At 53.7% G+C, this 19,153-nt stretch overlaps 1 protein-coding gene across 4 annotated transcripts in view; it reads right to left on the reverse strand.

The window, feature by feature from the left end:
• The window catches only part of TSPAN9 (tetraspanin 9), a 189,964-nt gene that overhangs the window by 66,575 nt on the left and 104,236 nt on the right, over positions 1-19,153 (reverse strand). For 3 of the 4 annotated variants that reach the window (XM_037009016.2, XM_037009015.2, XM_037009018.2), the window contains one exon: positions 14,701-14,780. In XM_037009016.2, coding sequence (XP_036864911.2) covers positions 14,701-14,763 — 63 coding nt within the window. In that variant the 5' untranslated portion in view covers positions 14,764-14,780. Of the gene's footprint in view, positions 1-14,700; positions 15,596-19,153 lie in introns of those variants that run through there. The other variant, XM_017664698.3, reaches the window with a different exon arrangement.

Genomic DNA, 19,153 nt, shown 5'->3' on the forward strand with positions numbered 1-19,153 from the left:
GAGTAAAAGAAAACAAAGATCCCAGGATGTCAGAGCTCGGGAGGACTTAGAAGTGAGCTGCTGCAAGTCTGTCACTGTCCAGGTGTGGCCGACTTAGGCCCAGAGGGGGAAATTAACTTGGCCAGGGCCACACAACCAATCAGCAACGCAGCTGGGACTAGGACTGAGGTTCTGTGGTCCGTGCCCTGCTCTTTCCAGCCCTGCCATCTGAGAGCCCTCAGGTGTCCGTCCTAAGGAAAAGCGGGACTCCAGAACTTCTGGGAATGGGGAGGGCAGGCAGGACATGCAGCTGGGCACCCCAGGTCTTCACAGGCTGCAGAGGGCCTGCCCAACACCTGCCCCACCCAACCACAGCAAGCTGTGGGGTGCCTCCACCAGAAAGAAGAGAGAGAAATCAGCAACGCTGAGACTCCTATCAGCCTTCCCCACCGCCTAAGCTCCTGATTCAGACCCACACCTCCAGCAGCTTCTGTGAAACATGCACTTTTCACACAGACATCCCTCCTCCCATCAGCCAGGCTAAGAAAGGGGTAGATGGAGGGGGGCTCCAGACAGGGGAGGAGGGAATGGGGGCCTCGCGCGTTCTCTCTGGCTGCCATAAATGGTAACAAATCAAGCACCTTGTGCGTTCTGCTCCTCCAACCACATTGATATTCCTTCCCCCCACCCTCCGGAGGGTCCCCTGCCCCATCCCACCAGGCCCCTGGTGCCCAAGGACAGTCACGATGGGTGTCCTAAATGGCTCAGACACCACAGAGCCCTCACCCAGAGCCCAGGTCCATCGGCCTGACAAGCTGTCACTCTGATTTGGGTCCAATGAGCTCTTGCCCACAGGCAGGGGAAGCTTCCCTAGTGTAGCAGGAGCACAGTCAGCCTTGGAAACACCTGACCCCCCAGACAGAGCACATTGGGGACTGCCTGCACGCAGCTCTGCTCCTTCCAGACAGCACCAGCCCAGGCCAGGGGCCCCAGGTTCTGCGGCCTCAGGGCACTTGCCCAGACTTCCCACCCGGCAGTCTCACACGCCCTGCCGGCTAAGACCCAAAGTGCCATCACTGAAGAGTCCTCGCCAACCAGGCCGCTCTGCTGAAGCAATTCCTTGCCCACCACAACCTGGATCGAGACCCTCTACATCAGCCCCTTCCTCTGGCTTCCACTGTCACCTTATTTTTCCTGCCTCCTCCTTTTCCATCTTCCCTATCCTGCCTTGTAGGACCCTGTGGCCAGACCGCCCTCCTCCCCGCCCCAGTATTCTCCCCAGTTATACATATCCCATCCTCCAGGGCCTTGAGCCCTCTCCTTTCTGCCCCCCAAATGCTCCCAAGGGGACTGCCTTCTCCATAAAGCCTGCTCTGCTCAGAAGACAGCACATGCTGGACATGGACAACCTGGTCAGGAGAGCACTTAGCCTCATGGTCAGGCACAGCAGGTACTCAGTACCTGTCCCCTTTCACCCCAGAGAGGCGCCCACCGGGGGTGCTCCCTGTCAGAGGACCTCCTCCTCCATGTTCATCTCACTCCCCAGCTCTGCACACATGGCAGCAGCGAGCCTGAGGACGCATGAGGTCCTGCTCTGGCTCCTCAGGCTGCTGACCTCAGCTCCCCTCGTCACCATGCCACCCCAAACTGTTTGGCCGGGCCGGGAAGGCTGTCCCCCACCTCACTGCATGGCTACATCTCATTCCCATCCAAGAGCAGCTCAAGTCCTGCCTCGGGCACGGAGCATTCCCCGCCTACCTGGGCCCACACTTCCCGGAAGCCAAGGCAGAGGGGAAGCACACCAGATGATGTAATGATGTGTGTTTATGAGGGCATAGTCTGTGTGAGGGGTGCTGCCCAGGAACTCTGACGTCAGTCACTCATCTAAGCCCCCACCACCTTATGATGCAGGATGAGAACCCAAGGATGTCTGTATAATGCTAACCCTAGTCTGGCAGACCGCATACACAGGCTTTCTCTGGAGGCTACACTGCCTTTGTGCATACTTCCATGGACAGCAGTTGGTTCTTCCCAACTAGACCGCAAGCTCCTTGAGAGCAGGAACACAGTGCGTTCTTGTCTCCCTGCAACATGCAGCACGGGGCTAGCGGACCACAGGCAAACCTCAGGACTCACTGGCTGACCACTGAGAACACACTTTTAGGAATTCTGAAACTCAAGACTGAGAATGTCAAAAACTCCAGGACAGGAAGCACTGCCCTGCACGTACACCCTCAAGCACCAGCTGGTCCTGCCAGTGGACCCAATGGCAGCCGCTGGGGAGGGACATGAAAAGGGGCTGAAATACTAGAATCCATGAGCATGGCTTGCTGGGAGATGCCCTGAAGGGTATCACGGGGAATCTGGAAAACCCACCCCAAGGCAACTCAGATATCCCTGGATGGCACAGCCAGGGACCAAACAGATGAGGAAACTGCCCCCCCAGAGGCAGTCAGGGCAGCTCACAGAGGTCGGGGTTGGGGACAGCTGCTCTGTTGCCCTGGGTCTCAGTCTCCCCACACATTCCTGGCCTCTCTCTCCAGGAGGTGGGGAGGATACAGCTCAGGATGAGAAAATCCCAGCAGCAACCTCTGGCATTTGGGGAAAAACACTTCAGCAGACATCTGCCACTTCTGCCCTTACCCCTCCTTTTGGTGTCTGCACCTTGCTTTCCCTTGGCGAATCCTCCTCTGCCCCAGTGCATGCAGCCTTGTCCCACCTATCAGGGTGCTCCTCTCACCCCTGGCCAAGGGTGGGCTCATGACCAGCCAGACCCTCTCTCCTGGGAAGCCAGCTCTTGAGCGGTGAGATCTCTGGGCAAAAGCAGCAGGAGCTGATACATCCTAACCGAGTCAATGGGACCAAACTCATCATTATTAGCTCCTGAGACCTGGACACCCACCACCACCACCCTTGCCCAGGGCGGCCCTGGGTCCCATCCCTGTGTGTGCTCTCTTGCTTAGCTCTCCATTCTAGCCTGTGAGCTAACCTTATATCCTTCAAAGATACTGGACAATCCACAGACAGAAAAACAGGGGTGTGGGCCAGCAAAAACAATAGTTGTCTGCTAAAGCAATTTGCCCCCCAAATGCTGAACAACACTGCTGGGATTTATTCACAGACAGATAAACAGATCTATATCTGTGCTCCTAAGTTAGCCATCATTGGTGTGTGCTGCTTGCCATCTTTGAGCCCTAGCTTATCCAGAATCCCTCTAGGAAATGGCTGAAAATGAGGATGCCAGCTTATACCCAAGGGTCACACACACAGAGGGAACTAGATAAATATAGATATTCACCTATTTATAAACATATACACACATATGTATGCTACAAGTGTGTTGTTAAATGCATTATTCAAATGCATATATACATATATTTATATATAAATACCATATGTATGTTTGTATACATAGGTGCACACATATACATATATACATCTGGGTGTGTGTAAGGGGGGGAGCTGAGCCTTACAGTTTGGGTACCTAAGGGGAAGATGCAAGTACAGAACCAGGCCAGTGACAGATAAGGAGATAAAAAATCCTCAGGAACGTGCCTGCCCTCCATGCTACCCGCAGAAACGTCACACAGACTGACATACCCTGTCCCCACTCCCGACCCCACCTCTTCTGGTTTTGACTGGCAAACATGTTCTGTTCTGTGACCACAGGGTCCTGTGCCCTGAGACCCCTGAAGGGCGTCCCCTGCCCAGCCACTGGGGAGAAATGGCAGGCAGGGTCCACTGAAGCACAGCCCACATGGTAAGGCACAAGAGACCCAAGCCTGCACATGACCAGGCAGGGTTAGCAGGGGCTCTGTACTGGTCTGGCTGCTGGTCCCCTTGTACACAGTCAGAGATACAGTTAGCCTCCCTCCCCATCTCCTCTGCCACAGGGCAAACTGATCACATGTCCCCTTCCAAATGTCCTTTCCCAGGCTCTCCTCAAATCTCCCTCCCACCAAAATTACTTTTCTGGCCATACCACTTAATGTTTAACTCCCCCCAGAAAGGGAAATTGAGGCAAAGAGTGACAGACAGAAATTTCCAAGTTCTCATCCATCATCATGAGCAGTAACTACCTATGCCGGGGGCCCCACCACAGGGCACAGTGGCCAGCCAAGTGCCAGCACACCAGCCCTGTGGGTCCTCAGCAACTCTGGAAATGCATGCAGAGGAGGAGATGGTATCTTCCAGAGTCCTTGGGAGAGTGCTGTGCATGGCCTGAAGGAGCACACTGAGGAACCATGAGGGTAGGGGCAGCCCCAGGGGCTTCATGTCACAAGGACAGACGGTCGCAAAGCCACCTCCCTCAGCTGTGAGTTACAGGTGCTGCCAGGGTTCTTCTCCAGCAAGCGGGATATTCCAGGTAGAGGCCAGTACTAGCTCCCCTACCACCTGGAACCTTTCCGTAGGTAAACTCCAATTGTTATGTAGGGCACCACCTACCAGGGGCACCCCACTGTTAGCTGCCCAAAGCCCTGCCCCCTCACCTAGCACTCCTCTGCAGCTCAGTCAGTGCATCGATCAACACGCCTGAACTGAGCACCGAGTGTGAGCAGGCACAGCAGGGACAGAGAGATGAAGGCCCCTCCCCCCACCTGTGGCTTTGGGTGATGAGGCCTCTAGCCTCTGTGTCCTCACCTACACGCAGATACCACTGCACACTCACGGTAGCCACAAGCATGTAAAGTGCCTAGAAGATGTTAGCAGAGGGGAAGCAAGATACAAAATACAAAAGCAGGACCATATGTTAGAACAGTAAACCCTGCCACTAAAGATAAGCAATCTGAAACATTCACCAGCACAATATGCAGGGTCATGCTGTTGGGAGGCTGTAAAAAAAAGTTTTCAGTCTGGAGTGCTCTCATAAAAAGTACAAAAATAGACCATGAAGCTTACACTGTACACGACTGACCGTCCTCTGATCTGAGGAAGTCTCTGATGATCACTAGGGGGGTCACCTCCTAACCCATTTCTGTTGGGGCTGGGATGGAGGGAAAGAAGGCACAAATCGTCAAGTCATATCCAAATATGCCTGACTCCAGTCCTGTTGCCACAGGGCTCCCCTCCACTAAACTGTTGGTACACATCTAAGAGAAGCGTGATCTAAAGTTGGCAAGGGAAGGAGCTGGATCACGATGACTTCCAGAGATGGTCATGGAAAGAGTATGTGCTTTGGGATTTGACTGACCTGAGTTCAAATCCCACCTCTGTCACTCTCCAGATCAATGACCTGTCGCAAAATCCCTAACCTCTCAGAGCTTCCACCTTCTTGAAGGCAAATGGGAATAATGCCACCTCTCCTCCTCAGGTGCCATGGACAGCAAACAGGATAACCAGGTAACAGAAGTGGGAATTGCCCAGCACAGCACCTGATTGACTGCTCACAAGGTCCTCAGCATCACAGCATGAGGAGCAGCAGCTGAAAGGGCTGCTGGTAGGTATCCTTGGGGCCTCCAGCTTTCTCTGTCCTTATGTGCATAGCTCTGCTGAACCCTGAGGAGAAACTGAGTGGTAGCAAAGGACAGAAGAGTAAAATTCTATAAATAACAAAGGTGTGTAAAGATTGATGGAGGAGATTACAGAACTTCACAGAAAGACATTAAAGAAGGCCCAGTATATGTGGTATACTATGTCCATGGATAGAAACACACAACTAGAAGACAATTTATATCCATGAATGGAAATACAAAGACATCGACTCTCCCCAACTTGATCAACACATTCAATGCAAAGCCAATCAAAATACCAACAGGGATGGCAAGCTTCGGGGAGGGAACAAGACAAACTGATTCCAAATTTATACAAAAGTACAGAGGGCCAAGAATAGCCAAAACAGTCTTGAAAAAATGTAGGATGAGAGGATGTACCCTCCCAGACACTGAGACTTAATATAAAGGTGTGGTAATGAAGACAACATGACACAGGGGTAGACAAATACAAAAACAGGAAAGACACAGGCGGCATTACACGTCAGCGGGAAAGGGGAGCTATCCAATCAGTAGAGCTGGACAACTGACATGCACAATGAAATCGGAGTCCTACTTTACATCACACACAAATATAAATTGCAGATATCCAAAGGGCTTAAATATTAAAAGTATCTGAAAAAAATATAGGAACTCACCTTTCAATATTTACTGACTCATCAAAAAAATTCATGCGTGCCTATTATGACAAGCCACTGTCCTATTACCAGGGATGTAAAGATGTCCAGAAGATATTATGTATTTCTTAACTAATATATAAAAAGTACAATCTAACAAAGAAAAGAGACTGACAAATCTGACTCTATGAAAAGAATTTCTGTTCATCAAAAACCCTAAGAAAGTGAAAAGACAAGCTAACTGTAAGCTATAGACTGTGGTACACTTCATGGACAAATTAGTATTCAAAACATAAACTCCAAAAAAGTAGTAGAGAAAAGCAAACAACTCAATAGAAAAATGGACAAAAACATAAACAGGGATTCACAGAAAAGAAGGGCAAATAAACCTATGAAAAGATGTTCACAGTAAGCAAAGAAATACAAATACACCAGCTATATTAAAGAACGCTCAGAACTTTCCATTTTCAACTGACATTTCACTGGTAGAAATGTCAACTGATATATCCACTTAGGAAAACAATAGGGCATTACCTAGTAAAGCTGAAATACATATATGCTAAAATTCAGCAATACCTTCCTTTGCTCTGTACCCAAGAGCAGTTCTCAAAGTGTGGTCCAGGGACACACTTAATGCTCAGGAACATTACAACAATTTGAGATTGCCAGAACTTGCAAGAACGTGATCACTGAACTCACTGGATGCAGGTGAGTGACCTGTCATACAAACTGTGTACTAGCCAAGCACAGCACAGCCACAGGTGAGCGAGCTGCAACAGAGCAGGTGGCCCTTCTCCCAATACTTTCAGAAGGAATGTCCTTAGAGGAATTCTTGCATGTGTACACCAGGGGACTTGTACAAGAATGTTCACAGAAGCATGCTTAATAAGAACAAAGTGACCCCAGTGCTCGTCACCAGCAGAACACGTTGCAGCCATTCCTACATGGGATACTATAAAGCAGGGTAAATAAATGTACCATGGCTACATATCAACATAGTGAATCAATAAATATCACATTGAGCTAAAAAAAATTCAGAATGATTCTATCTACCAAAAGTTCAAAAACAAGCCAAACCAAATGATGGTGTATTTAAGGATGCCTCCATATGTGGGAAAACTATAAAGAAATATACTTAACACAAACTTAAGTTTCTGTGTCGGGAAGATGCTGAGGGCCTGCTCAGGGAGGAGACGAGGGGCTTCATGGGTATAGCTAATATCTACTTCTGAAACTACAAAGTGCGGTCACGTTCATTACATCATTTTTCGAACCATATGAATTTGTATATGATATATTATACAATCTGAAAAATTTTTAAGTGACTGTTTTTATAGTTAGTAAAGTGACCTGGCACCCTGCATGTTCTTTTTTTTAGCTCAGGTTACAGACTCAGCTGTCCATCAGGTCAGAGGAAGGGACCTGCCCTTTTTGCTCCCGGGCAGAGTCCATGGGGACCCTGCAATATGACCACCAACCCAGCTGGCCTGTCCCTGTCCTGATTCACAGCATCAAGAATGGAAGGCGGCAGGGGAAGGCCGCCCCCAACAGGAAGGCCAGAAGTGAGTGTCCTCTACATGGCAGGGCAGCTGCAGGCCCTGGGGTCTCACCACTCCCCTCCCCCACTGCCTTCCCCCTCCATCCTCCACTCCAACAGACCTGCCTGCACTTCCTGCTCCCCCATTTCCCCAACATATCCCTAAGACCAGAAGGCATTCAGAACAAACCACAGCCTAGGGGACATCTGGGGCTCTCCCAGGGCTCCAAAGCCCTGTTCAGCACTGTCTCCAGCCCCTGGGCATCTAACTTACCATCAGAGGGGGCTACCTGTTCACAGGCTCTCACCACAGCCAGTGTGTGACAACTGTGGCTACTGTCACTGAGGCCAGCAAGCTGGGTACCTGCTGGGCTGTGTACCTATGTAACACACATGCTGCCTCCTCTGGGCCTCTCACAGCACTGTAAGACCATTTACACTGTCAAACATGAACAAACCCAGGCACCAGGAGGTTAAGGAAACCTTCAAACCTCAGGCCTTATTCCTGGAGACTCTGACTCAGTAAGTCTGATCGGTGGGGGACGGACAGGGTGGGGGGAGGGGGGAGGGTCATGGCCTGTGTTCAAGCACAAAGCTGCCAGGTTGATCTAAATCTAACCCCTAGTGAAGACCAGAGCAGACGGAAGGCTCTCTGAAGGTAGAAGACACGTGTCTGTTCTCCTTGGCCAGTCACCCCACCAGATACTAGACAGGACCTCCCTGCGTGGTACTGCTGTAGCAAGCCACCCAACTCTAGGGGCAAAGATCTGAAACCCCGCAGCCTTCCTTCTGAGGGCTTCTCCAGGCCTCCTAAAACCTTCAAAGCTGCTGGGGCCAAAGAAAGAGAAGGTAGAGCCCATCTGAATGGAAGCAAGGGCTCCCTATGTTAACAGACTAGTATCACCATGGCAGGTGAGGGGAGCGGTGGGGGAGCCACGGCTCCACCCCCAGGGGCTCTCTGAGCTGCTGATCTGTTCACCCTCTTGACTGCATACTATTTTGAATGACCCTCCCCAGCCCCCCACCACTTCTGCTGGCAGAGGAGCTTTCACACGTGAGCAGAGACAAAGCTGGCTCAGAAGACTTAACTCTGCCCGACGAGTTTAGCTGAGCTTCAAAGCTTCCTAACTGGAACCAAATAAGCGGGCACATCGCAGTGGGAAGGGAGAGGCCAGAAAGAGGGAGAGAAGAGGGGCATCTCTGTAAGCCGGATCACCTACAGCAACAGCTTGCAGCCTGAGTGACACAGCGAGACCTGCCACGTGGTCACCACCAGAAAAACAAAATATCCCTTTCCTCAGAGCACTGGAGACAGAGAGGAGTATCCTCAGACACCAGTGCTCACTGCACCGTGGGGCAGGGCCACCTCGTCCTCGGAGCCCATGCCAGACTCACTACCCCTTGAAGCCACTCTCAACTGGCACCACCCAGACTGATGGCGCCCTTTCTTTCTCTGGGCTCAGCTATTTCCTGTGTGCAGAGGCTTTCTCCCATTGGGCTACAAGCTCTCCCCTGACAGAGGCTCTACATCAACTCGTCTCTCCACCCTCCCTCCTCTGCCCAGACTCCCACCCTCACCTACCCAGCCAGGCCCTGTTCACCCTTCAAACCTAGGGGTCACTTGCTCTACTCTGTCATCTCTGTATCTCATCTCTATTAAGCAGTATTACTTACGCTATTAAATAGCTCTACCCGGCACCTACTGCTCAGAACTGTAATTATCTGTTTATGTGTCTGACTTCTCCATGGGACTGTGAGCTGCTCAAGGGTCTGTGGCTTACAGCAGGTGCTCAATAAATGCATAGAGTACAGACTAGCCACACAGCATCTGATCAGCCCTTTCAATAGGAGAAACAGAAAAAGACACACAGTACACTAATTCTTTTTTCCAAACTAGGGAACTCCTAAAAGAAACTTAGGCAGTTTTTTCCTCCCCTTTAATTCTGATGAGTGCAAACATTTCAGAGATGGGGAGGCAGAAGGCCACCATGTGGGGGTGGGGGAAGGGAAGGACAGGTCAGGCCACCCAGATGCTGGTCCAGGTCTGCTGTTGCCCCTCCCTAGAATGCTGGGGAAGGGGGAGGTGGCCCCGCTCTGACCCCAGCCTAAGCAGCCCCATACTAAGGGTGGAGGACAAGCCAGATGACCTCTCCATTCTACGACTTCCTGGCCTGTGAAAGCCGATCCGCCCTGCCCGAGCCCAGTCAGCCCGGTCTCACCAACTGCAGGCTCCTGTGTGCTCAGCGGGCATTCAGTAAATAGTTGTGGCATGAGTGAACAGACTCAATTGGGACCCCAACAGCCCAGTAAGCCCCAGAGCCTGCTGCCAAGTTCAGCCAAGGGCAGCCAGGCCCGTGGAGGTGCAGCAGGGGCTGGGGGTGGCACAGGCACAGCCCCCACCCAGAGGAAGCCGGACACCTTCCCTACTCTCCTTCGGCCTGCAGGATGGAGGACAGACTCCTCGGCCTTTCCTCAAGGTAGCATCAGTGCTCACCCCATTTCAGCTGGGACTTTCTCTTCTCTCCACACCTCCTCCCCATACCCTCTTGATTGACACCAATGATGGCTCCGACTCGATTTAAAAATAGATATTAAGACAAGGAAGTTTAATTTTTAATGCTTTGGAAAGGAAGTGAACACAGAGCCGGCATTCCATCATGGCCATGTTCTGGGCTCTCCAAGTATCAGCCAGGCCCTTCATCTGCCCTGTGCCCCAAGCAGAGCTACGCCTGACCCACCCGAAGACTGACGTGCAGCCGCAGTCTGGGGAGACAGCCTGATACCAGTCTCACATCTGAGCACGGTGGGAAGCTTCTAGTGCCTCTTGCTGCACAGCTTAGCCTGTACCTGGTTTGGAGCGGCCAGGTCTGAACCCGTCTGGGCCTTGCTCAGACCCCTCAGTCTGCTCATCACTGCTGTTCTCAGACAGAAGCCATCACAGGGAGGACTCCTTGTGGCACCCCAGCCTGAGAGCGCACAGACCCCTGTCACAGGCACCACAGACACAGGGGAACCCCAGTGGCAATTATGAGGCTAGGCCCACAGCAAACACGAGCCTCCAGTGCAGCTGGAGGGCCTTAACCAAGCTGCCTGCACCCAGAGGACAAGTGAACAGTCTAAGGGGGGCCGAGCCACCAAGGCCTGAACCCACTTGGAGGAGGTTAATCAGCGCTGCCACCCGGCACCCTGCGCGTGGCAGCCCCGCTCCAACCTCTCTCCTGGTTCAGCAGGCACACTGAACACCACTTCCTTGGCTAATTGGCCTTCATTAAGGAAGCGATTCACAAGGAACAGACTTTCCAATGAGGCCAGAATGTCACTGCTCTGCCAGCCACGATTTAAAGTGATGGGACAGCTCTCCTGGTAAGCATGACAAGTCACCATTATCCTGAGTGGCAGTTCTGCCAGCAACCAGTCTCACCCCTGCCCCTCCATAATGGATAGGAACTGGATTTGGGTTGGGAGGAGCTGGGCTGGAAACACAATTTGCTGGGTGGAGAAGGGGACAGAGGCCCCAGCACTTAGAGCCCACCCTGGTACTCTCCCCTACTCAGAGTTAAAAGCTCTGAGCCTCCTTTGCTCTCCTGGAGGGGCTTAAATTCATTTAACCTCTACCTGGAGTATTACACCAGATGGCCCCAGGAGGACTCAGAGATGGGCTGATGAGGGAAATGGTTTCTGCTACAGGGAGAAATACCTTGGGTGTAGGGCTGATTAGTGTGGACAGGCCCCCCAGGATGCAGAAACTTCTGTCCCACTCCAGGCCTCCAATATTTGCTGTCCACCAAGCAGCCAGCAGTCTCTCTGGCCTTGAAGATCGGGGTGAGGTATGCAAGGGGAAGAGGAGGTGAGGCTCAGTCAGGCATGACCCCTGACTACCCCTCCTCTACCCCTCCACCTACCTTGGGCATTCAGAAGTACGGCCCTGGGTGCCAACATGGCCAGCACCATCTGGTAGAAGTTGGCAGTGCCAGAAGCAGACCTGGACACCACCCCCTCCCCCAGCAGGCCAGCACCCAGCAGCCTATACGGCACCTGCCTTTTCTTGGAAAGGAGGAGTGCAGGGTGCACAGCTCCACCTCCTGGCCTGCCCCTAGTGATGTCACCCAGGCCCGTACCGATACTAATACCCTAGAAGCTCCACCCAGTGGCAAGGAACCAGGGATCCTCAGGCATGTGAGGGGGTTGCACTGTAAGACAGCTGCTCCTCTCCTCCACACTGGGAACCCTCCCAGCAGGGTCCGAGGGGGCAGGGGGTGTGGCAGCTGTGGTGGGTTTGGAGAACTACCAGATAGGCCCCAGATTTGTGGGAAGATCTCTATCTATTGATTGCAGTCCTCAGTTTCAACTCTAATGCCTCAGAAAAGCCTTCTTTAGGGATCTGAGCCCTGAGACCAGAAAAAGTGATGGCTACATAATTCTTAACAATTGCTCTGGGTCCCAGAGGACTTGGGCTCTGGGCAGCCCTGCATATGTCCTCACCCCCACTGTCCTGCTCACCTCCTGTCTCTCCCTCCCTGTGTGCACTAGAATAAAGCAGAGGTCTCCCAGGGGTCCTGCCTCACAAGCTATCCCACCTGCCTCTGCCTGAGCACCTGCCTGCAGGAAGTCTTCGTTGGAGTGAGACAGTGACCCACCTTGCACAAATCCTGGCCAGCCCCTGCTACCTGCTCTTCCACCACCCAATACACATAGAGCAAAGACTCTTACACACACCCATCTGTTTCCTTTTTGCTAGATTTTCTATCTTTCCTAAGGTCTATGTCTTATTTCAGCATCTCATATGCTACTAGCATAAAACAACTGGGTCTTTGAGAGTCAATTTTTCCCAGTTTGTACTATGCCACAAGCATTCCAAAGACATTAATTAAACAGAAAAATCAGAGACAAGGAGAGAGTGACTCCTTGTCTGATAAAGGTGGCCGTAGATACCTTCTAATTAGGAAGAGACACAGCAACCATCTTTTTACGCTCTGCCCACCTTCCAAGGGAAGATGGAAAGAGCTGCCTGTCGTTGCACAGTTCAGGTGCTAGGAGAGCCTTCATCACAGGCACGCTTGAGAACTACCTTCTCTTCCCTATCAGGTGGGACCTGGGAATCCTTGCCACACAATACAATACATACAATAACATGTGGATCCACCGCTCTGGCCCGCCATTCATTCACTCACAAACACATGAGTGCGTACTATGTGCAGGGCACAGAGCACTGTGCTAGCATGGGAGGAGGTCCCTAAACCAGTTGGGACCATCTCAGAAGAGCCACAGCCGTTATACCGACTCTGACCAGCAGGTGGCGGGGTGGGGGTGGGGAGGAGGGCGACTGAGTGGGAGGTACCGGCCCAGACTCCCAGTGTCCCTAGAGGGTCTGTCTAGTAAGTGTTAAGATATGCAGACTAGGGGAAGGCAGAAAGGTAAGAAAAGGTAGGTGGAGACCGGAAACAAGGGCTGTGAGAGAAGCTGTGCTCAATGAAAAGGCTTGTAAATCCATAGGCACAGAGAAACACATGCCTGGTGCTTGGCTGACACCGACGCCAGCAAATGAGGAACCGGAACACTTGCCCAAAGGCAGCCACAAAATCATTCTCGACATTCCAATGGTTCTGTCCCAGTTTCCACAAAACTCTCAGCACAGGATAACTAACATCTTCACAGCAGCAGCTGGAAGGCCCCAGACCACGGAGATATCTGGGAAAATACAACTCAAATTATCTGAGCCCAGGCTCCTGAGAACCTGGGCAGGGAAGGCAGCCTCTACCCAACAAGAAGGCAAGGCTACAGGACATCCCCTAACTAACGGGCTACAGACACAAGGGAGACCATCGTGACAGCCCCCACTGGACTGGAAAGGAGACCCGGACCAGAAGGGTGAATGATCTGCCCGAGGTCACACAAGACACCCACGCAGAACCAAACCTAGAATCGTCTTCTCCCCGCCAGCCCTGAGTTTTCCCCTCTGTGGGAAAGTTCCTCCCTGCACACACACCCAGAAAGTTTTTTCAGTTAAAGCAGGTTACTTCACACAAGTGTTGAACACCGAAGCACAACCACCTCTACCCAACTTCACGGGAACCAACTTCCTCCTGCCCCCACACCCCTCCCAGACCGGTCCACCTCCAGCAGGCAGCAGGTCGGCCTGGGCCAGAGCCAAACATCTGGGCTGAGTCTGGGCTTGGGTGAAGAGAGGCGGCAGCAGTTGAGATGAAGAACAATTAGATGTAAATTTAAGAAGTTTTCAAATTCTCCTGACTATATTTCTTATGCGCCCCCATGTGTGTGCTCACATAGCCTCCAGAATCCCAGAGGACAGAGAACAAGTCCAAGCTGCCCCACCCACTGATACCTTCTCTTGAAAACAATCTCTCACCAAGGATGACGGCACTCCCCTTAAGGGCTCCCAGAGCCCAGAAGGGCTGGCGTTCCACGGTGGGAGCACATGGCCAGCCAGCTCCCTGCCCAGTCCACCGCAATCCCTCAAAAGCAGCTGCCCGCCGCCCGATGGCAGCAGTCCTCCCACACTCCCCCTCCCACAAAGGCCCCAACCCAGGGGCAGGTCTGCGGGCAGGCAAGTGAGTCCCTTGGCCTCGGGCAGGGGCCCCTTCTCCTCCTCCTGGGCTTCAATGAGAAGAGCTGGGAGGGTGTGACCTCTACCACTCATCCACCTCATGCCCATAAAATGCTGCAGACTGTATTCTTACATATTCAGTAGGAATACAAGAAGAAACTCAGAAAACCATCCACACTTGTGCCTATTGTCAATTCAAGGTCACAGCTGTTAAAAATTCTGATCCCACACCTATTTTGGCAGGTTACCCAGTCAGAGACTCTTCTAGCATGGGTTTCTTACAGGGGAACAATGTGGCAGTAAACTTTGCCAGCCTCCCAGGAGCAGAGTAAGTCTCTTCTGGAAAACAGGCAAGTTGGAGCCTCCGTTCAGCCAGCAAGGAGAGAAAAAGGATTTTTTAAAAACCCCACTCACCACTGTGCAGAGAGCAGAGCGGTGCAGCTCAGAAAAGGAAGAGGGTATCACGGTGGGGTAGGAAAAGAGGAGAGGAGGCAAAGAAACGAGACGACTCACCCAGAATATCAAATTGAAGAGGAACATCATGTACTTCAAGCAGCAGAGGCAGCCCCTGGCCATGTTGCACTTCTTAAATTCTAGGAGGAAAACAAAGGACAGATCCAGGTAAAACACCACGTACTTGCTGCCTTTGGGTGTGCTGTACTTAGTCTTCACGCCGCCCTCGGCGCGGCTCTGGCCCCGGGAGCCCGCGGTGCCATAGAAGGCGCCGGCCGTGAAGCCGCGGCCGAACGGGCGGCCCGAGGTGGACGGCTTGGCAAAGTCCGAGTCCTTGCTGTCCAAAGATGGGCTCCGGTGGATCGAAGAATCCTCGCTACTCGACTTCTCCATGCTCGCGACGTTCTCGGGGGTCGCGAGGGGTGGGGGGCATCGCTCCCGGAGTGGGACGGAGGGGGCGCCCAAGTAGGGCGCGGGCTGCAGGCCGGCCGGAGGGGCCTCGCACGCGCCCCTCTGCACCCGGGTGCACTCCGGCCGGACCCTGGGCTCTCGGACAGCTCCCGCTCCCAGACGGCGGGCCCGGGGGGGCTCTGCTGCGGCGCGGTGCGGCGCCACGCGCGCTTGCGAACAATCTCCGGGGCTGGCTCGGCTGCGCAACCCGGCGTCTGTGGGGAGGCTGCAATTTGATTTCTCTTTCTACAGCTCGCCTCCCGGGTGCACGGGCCGCTCCGCGCGAGGCACAAGGGCGCCGGGCTCCCTGGGCACACCTCTCCCAGAGCAGCCCCCGCGCCAAGCCCGACCACTTTGCGGGCGCTCCGCCTCCTCTCGCTCCGCTACTTTGCGGAGCTGCTCTCCGGCCCCAGGCTGCCCCGGCGCGCGGCGGGCAGGGCCGAGATCCGCCGCAGCTGCAACCGCTGGGCTTTCCCTGCGAAATTCCAGCCCTGACTCCCGACTCCGAAATCGCCAGGAGCCTCCTCCCCGGGCCCTCGGCCCCGCCCCCTGCCATGGATTCAACCAATGAGCGCGAGGCCTGCCGGGGGCGGGTGGGGGGGTGAGCAGCCTTCCCCCTCCCCAATGACACATTATCTTTAATAGGATTAGCGTTCTGCTGTGTGCCTATACCAGTGCGCCCCGAGCCCTCGCTAAATGTCAAGGGCTCGGGAGCTGGGGATGAACCAGAACCTTCATCAGAAGGCGCCTGTCTCTTCTACGAGAGAAAAGGGCTGGCGAGAGAAGGCGAATGGCTGGAGGTACCAACGACCCAAGGAAACCAGAAGAAAGCGCTGGGGAGAACTGGAGGGGGAAAGCAGCGCGGCCCGACCTGGCCGCCGCCCCCTGTGCACACGGTCTCCGGGCTACACACACACACCACACGCTTCTACGGCGCGCAGGGAACACGGCACCGCAGAGCAGGCGCGAGGTGTAGGAAAGGAGCCCGGGGCCTCCGCGGGGCGCGCACCGCCTCCCCGTCCCCTCCGCGCGCACGCGCGCGCACACACGCGGCTCCGCGAGGCTCCTGCAGCTGCGCGAGCCCCCCCCTCCACGTGCCCACGCGGGATGCCGCGCTAGCTGGGACCCGGGCCGAGAGTAGGTGGCCGAGGTAGGATCCAGCCTTGCTTCTTGTAATCCTGCCTGTGCCAAGGATGATGGAGCGGTGCTCTTGGACACAGGCTGGGTCCTCTCCTATGAGGGGAGCACAAAAGGGGCTGGTCAAAGAAACTGCACGAAGAATGCTCTTCTTCAAACATCCTGAGGGGCCCTTGGTCGTACAGTAAAATACGGCACTTACGTCCCCTGGGCTCGTGCGTTAGGTGTGCATGCAGTGCCGACTTGAGGCTGCAACAGCTAGCAAACAGACTTGAAGGCTGGAGCGGTCTTTTCTGCCGCTGGCAAAAGAGTGCTGAGAGCCCCAGGGCAGGGCCAAGCCTCACCAGGCTCTGCGTCCCTGGAACCTGACCCCGGGCTTGGCCTCTGGGAGGCGCTGGACAGGGCTGGCTGGATAGAATTCCTGCCCTCCACGACACGTGCGTGTGTGAAATGGCCTCCCTGGATCTCATCAGGCATTTGCCTACACCTGCTATGTGCTAGGCATGGGGCCAGGGCCTTGAGGAAACAGATACAAGGTGTGCTGCTCCCTGCCCTTCAGACACACGCAGTCTAGTCAATAAGACAGAAGGACATTAATCACCAAGGCGACTGGCAAGAACAGAGCTATCACAACTGTCCGTGGCCAAAAGGGAGAGGGACATTAATTCCGACCAGGGGGATGTCAAGGCCCTCATCACAGGTCTGCTGCCGTGGCCCAGTGCTGGTGGGTCCGCATTCTCACCACCTGCAAGGCAGGCCTGCATCCTAGGTGTGTGAATGCTCGGGTTCCAGGGCCACTCTGCTTCCTTATTAAAGGGACCTGCAGTGGCTGCGCTCTCCTGAGCCCCTTCCCCACTCAGATGGCAGCCCAGTGATGAAGCCTAGTGTGCGTCACAGCGTGGCCTTCTGCTCCTCGCTGGGCCCAGTGGCCCTGTGGGTGCCATCTGCAGATGAGGGGAGATGTGCGGCTGGCTGCTCACGGAGCCCACAGCCACCTGACTCGTCCTCTCTGGCCTCCACTGGCTCCCAAGGGCTCACAGCTACTATGTCATTCTCACACCATTACTCCTCTGATGCAAGAGAAATCAGTTACCAGCTGGGCCAAGAGTCGGGTGGCCTGTTTTTCACTCTTCAGTTGTGTGATCAGGGGCCAGGTACGTTGCCCTTCTGCACTCCCATATCCTCTTCTTTAAAACAGGGGTTGATAGAGCCTACCCCCTAGAGGGTTCATGAGAATAAAGTGAAGGGGCGTATCTGAGCAATGCTGAGCAAATACGCTTGGCTGATTTTACTAGTCTCTGGGACTTGGTGTCAGCAAGGGCTCCCCACTGGCCCTCCTACCTTTTTTTGTCTCGCTCTTCTCCCCAACTCATACCTTGTTCAGTGACAAGAACCTCCCCATTGTCCCTGGATAGGTCCACCTTCATCTCTAACTATAAACAGATTTGTGCCAGTACCTATTTCCTCAGCCACTGAGGCCCCAGGGAGTCAGAGGTGAGGGACAACAGGCAGCTATGAGAAGAGACAGCTGCCCAGGGCAAAAGTTCTGCTCCACCCTGCCAAAAGGGCCCTGAAGTCCCACCCGTCAGTCCATTAACAAAGCTTCAGTGAGGGTCTGTCAGGATTCGTAAGTCCTCCTTATGTCCCAGGCAACAAGCTTCACATGCAGTAATTCCCTGAATCCTCATGACAACCCTAGATATAGGGCTATTATCCCCATTTTACAGATAAGGAAACTGATCTCAAAGCCTGTATTCTATACTCTCTTGGGCTACCTAATTCCTGCCCTTGGAAATCTTCCAGTCCAACATACCATCTAAAGGCACAACAGAGAACTTCAAATCTCATGTCCTGATGAGAGGTCATTAGCTAGAAGGACCCTGAGTAAAGAGCAAAAGGGCCATGGCCAAGGTGGTGCCCTGGACTGATAGCCAGTAAAGGTGAGTCCTGAGGAGATGGCCTTGACTTATCTTACAGAGGGCCGGAAGAAGGTAGTGGTGCAGGGAGCATGTAGTCTGCAAGACAGGGGCCAGTCCTTGAAAGGAGACACCTGGACAAACCTGGGCAAGCAGCTGAAGAAAGGCACTCTCAGTCAGCAGGCATCTGACCTCCTGAACCACCCACCGAAGACAAACGATGCATTCTTAACAGACTATTTTGCATGGGCAGTACACCGAGCAAGGACCCTGCAGGATTCAGTGCTGAGTGAGACACGGCTGTGGGCCTCACAGCCAGCTGAAGAGACCAACCCTCTATCTCAACTCCAAGACCACACCTAGAGAGGCTCACAGCAGTGGCGTAGCCAGCCTGCACCATGACAGCACTGGCCAAGAGCCGCCTCCCAGGCTCTCCCCTGGGAGGAGGGCTCTCTGGAGTGGCATGGCCAGGGGGAGAGGAGGACAGAGAGCATTCCAGGAAGGCCTGGGCACGGCACATTCAGGGGGCAGTGAGGAGACAGGCCTGCCTGAAGCAGGAGAACATGCATGGAGTCAAAGTGAGGTCCTGGGCAAGGCCACGCAGGACACAGGGAAAGGCTGGGCTTCATCCTGGAGCTTCCCGAGCCATGGAAGCAAGTGACAAAACCGGCGCCCTAGAAAGCTGGGCCTAGTCGCAGAGTGGAAAGGCATGATCAGCCACCGGGGTTGCCTCAATTCCTTAAATTTGGGTGCAGAAGGAACCACGACATGGAAAAGATGGTCTGGGACACCAGGTCTCCTGCCCCACTCCTGACTCCCAACAACTCACCAAGCTCAGGAGGGCTGGAGGTACAGACCGTCCTTGAGGATCTCTGAGCATGTGAACAAGGCAGCCTGCCTTTTCTTTCCTTTTTTATTTTTTTTAAACAACAGAAAAAGTGAAGCAAGTACAGAATTCCCAGAGGGGAGGAAAAGAAGTGAATATGTGAGTCAACATGCAACATCTCCAC

The sequence above is a fragment of the Manis javanica genome, chromosome 15, assembly GCF_040802235.1.
Source record: "Manis javanica isolate MJ-LG chromosome 15, MJ_LKY, whole genome shotgun sequence".
Taxonomy (NCBI): domain Eukaryota; kingdom Metazoa; phylum Chordata; class Mammalia; order Pholidota; family Manidae; genus Manis; species Manis javanica.